The following is a 2,500-nucleotide window of genomic DNA, read 5'->3' on the forward strand; positions in this document are numbered from 1 at the left end:
TTCTCTATTTTTGAACTTATAGATTTAGAACTTATCGTTATTTTAATACATTTGACAATTTTTAGCTTGGCCTGCCATTTTATTGGAGCGATGAGGGACAGGTGGGAATACAAAAGGCCCCCTTGTTCAAAGTGGGGAATGACAGAAAAAGTTTAAGAACCACTGGTTTAATGTAACCTAGCAACATTTCAGGCATTCTGACGCATTAAAGCACGTTTATTTCCATTGTACAGAAATTAGAACTTCACTTAGTAACGAGACAGAACTTTTTAAACAAATAGAATTATTATGGTCTGGGTGTTGAGCTGCACTCTCCCACTCCCGCTTCATTACTTTCAGTGTGATCCCGCCCTCAGGGCTGGGGCTGATCTCTGATTGGTCATCCGTGTAAGGCCTGGTCTCTGATTGGTCATCTGTGTCTATATTGTTCTCTGATTGGTCACCTGTATATGGTCTGCTCCCTGATTAGTTGCCCTGTGTATGTTCTACTCTTTGACCGGTCACGTGCGTGAGGTCTGGTCTCTGATTGGTCACCTGTGGGTTGCCTGCTCTGTGATTGGTCACCTGCGAGTGGGCTGTTGTCCCTGAGGGCGGAGCTGAGCTCTCTCTCCAGGGCGAGTATGCGCTGCTGGCTGTCCTGCAGGAGGTGGCTCTGCTCCTCGCACCTCCCCCTCAGGGCCTGCTTCTCCCCCCCCAGGCCCCGCAGCTGCTCTCGCAGGGTCTGGACCAGCTCCTTCTGCACCTCCAGCGTCTCCCTGTAGGCCTCCCCAGCCTCAGAGCCTACCACAGCACCGCACAGCAACACACAGCACAGCAACACACACAGCACAGCACACACAGCACAGGGACACACAACACAGCAACACACAGCACAGCACAGCACACAGCACAGCAACACAGCAACACACAGCACAGCAGAGCACAGGGACACGACAACACACAACACACACAGCACAGCACAGCACCGCAAGGGAGACAGCACAGCACACACAGCACAGCACACACAGCACAGCAACACACAGCACAGCAACACACAGCACACCACACACAGCACACAGAAACACACCACAGGTAAAGCACAGACAGGTAAAGCACAGCACAGACAGGTGAAGCACAGCACAGACAGGTAAAGCACAGACAGGTAAAGCACAGACAGGTAAATCAGCACAGACAGGTAAAGACAGGTAAAGGCCACACAGCAGAGGAGAGGAAGATAAGACGTCAGATCAGATGGGAATCACAGCAAGACACATTACACAGTCCTTCAAGTACCTGCCCTCTTCTGCCCCTGAGTCTACCAGCACCTGCCCTCTTCTGCCCCTGAGTCTACCAGCACCTGTCCTCTTCTGCCCCTGAGCCTACCAGCACCTGTCCTCTTCTGTCCTCTTCTGCCCCTGAGCCTACCAGCAGCTGTCCTCTTCTGTCCTCTTCTGCCCCTGAGTCTACCAGCACCTCTCCTCTTCTGCCCCTGAGTCTACCAGCACCTGTCCTCTTCTGCCCCTGAGTCTACCAGCAGCTGCCCTCTTCTGCCCTCTTCTGCCCTCTTCTGCCCCTGAGCCTACCAGCAGCTGCCCTCTTCTGCCCCTGAGCCTAGTCCTGTTGCTCACACTTGCACCCTGGCAACGCTGGGGGATCTCAAGGCCCCCCCTTCTCAGAATGATAAGAGGGCTGGATAACTGAGCACAGCTATCCTCTATTCCCCTGTTACGTGTGCTTGGTGGAGAGAGGGAGAGGGAGAGAGAGAGGGAGAGGGAGAGGGAGAGAGAGAGGGAGAGGGAGAGAGAGAGAGAGAGGGAGAGAGAGAGAGGGATGGCACACACTCTCAGCTGGAGAGAAAAAGCGTTCAGGTCATCAAATTTTGAGTTGCTGAGTGCGAGGCGAATCCTGACTCTGTGAGATCCCATTTAAATGCATGAGGGCTGTATTTATGGGGGTAACAGTCCCCAGTCACACATAGGGCTAAAAATACCCCCCTGCTGCAGGATTACTGCCCTCTAATGCCCCCAGCCAGGGTCTCAGTGGGACACCGCCCTCAGAGGAGGGAAGGCCTGAGGCATGCCTGGCCTCATGTGACCAGAGGAGAGGAGAGGAGTGGATGAGAGGAGAGGAGTGGAGTGGATGAGAGAGGAGGAGAGGAGTGGAGTGGATGAGAGAGAAGGAGAGGAGTGGATGAGAGAGGAGGGCAGAGGAGAGGAGGAGATGAGAGGATGAGAGAGGAGGAGAGGAGTGGAGTGGAGGAGAGAGGAGGGGGGAAGATCTGCAGTGCAGAGTGGAAGCTCCTGCAGGAGAGAGAGAGAGAGAGAGAGAGAAACAGAGAGAGAGCGCAAAAGATCTTGAGAGGTAGAGTTGTCGGGAGTTGCTCGGGTGAGTTCTCACCTGTCCTGGCTGTATCTGGGCTCCTCTTCTGCTGTTGCTGTTTCCTGCTCGTCTCCATCACTTCAGCAGGGGCGTCACGGCGACCTGTTACCACGACAACACACACACACACACACACACACAC

The 2,500-nt window shown here is 53.9% G+C and overlaps 1 protein-coding gene across 1 annotated transcript in view; it reads right to left on the reverse strand.

Annotated features, from left to right (window-relative positions):
- The window catches only part of cep89 (centrosomal protein 89), a 67,884-nt gene that overhangs the window by 56,919 nt on the left and 8,465 nt on the right, over positions 1–2,500 (reverse strand). The window contains exons 8-9 of the mRNA XM_031586996.1: positions 2,377–2,460; positions 565–780 (exon numbers count right to left, since the gene is read on the reverse strand). Coding sequence (XP_031442856.1) covers positions 565–780; positions 2,377–2,460 — 300 coding nt within the window. The remainder of the gene's footprint in view (positions 1–564; positions 781–2,376; positions 2,461–2,500) is intronic.

Source organism: Clupea harengus, chromosome 20, assembly GCF_900700415.2.
Source record: "Clupea harengus chromosome 20, Ch_v2.0.2, whole genome shotgun sequence".
In the NCBI taxonomy this organism is placed as follows: domain Eukaryota; kingdom Metazoa; phylum Chordata; class Actinopteri; order Clupeiformes; family Clupeidae; genus Clupea; species Clupea harengus.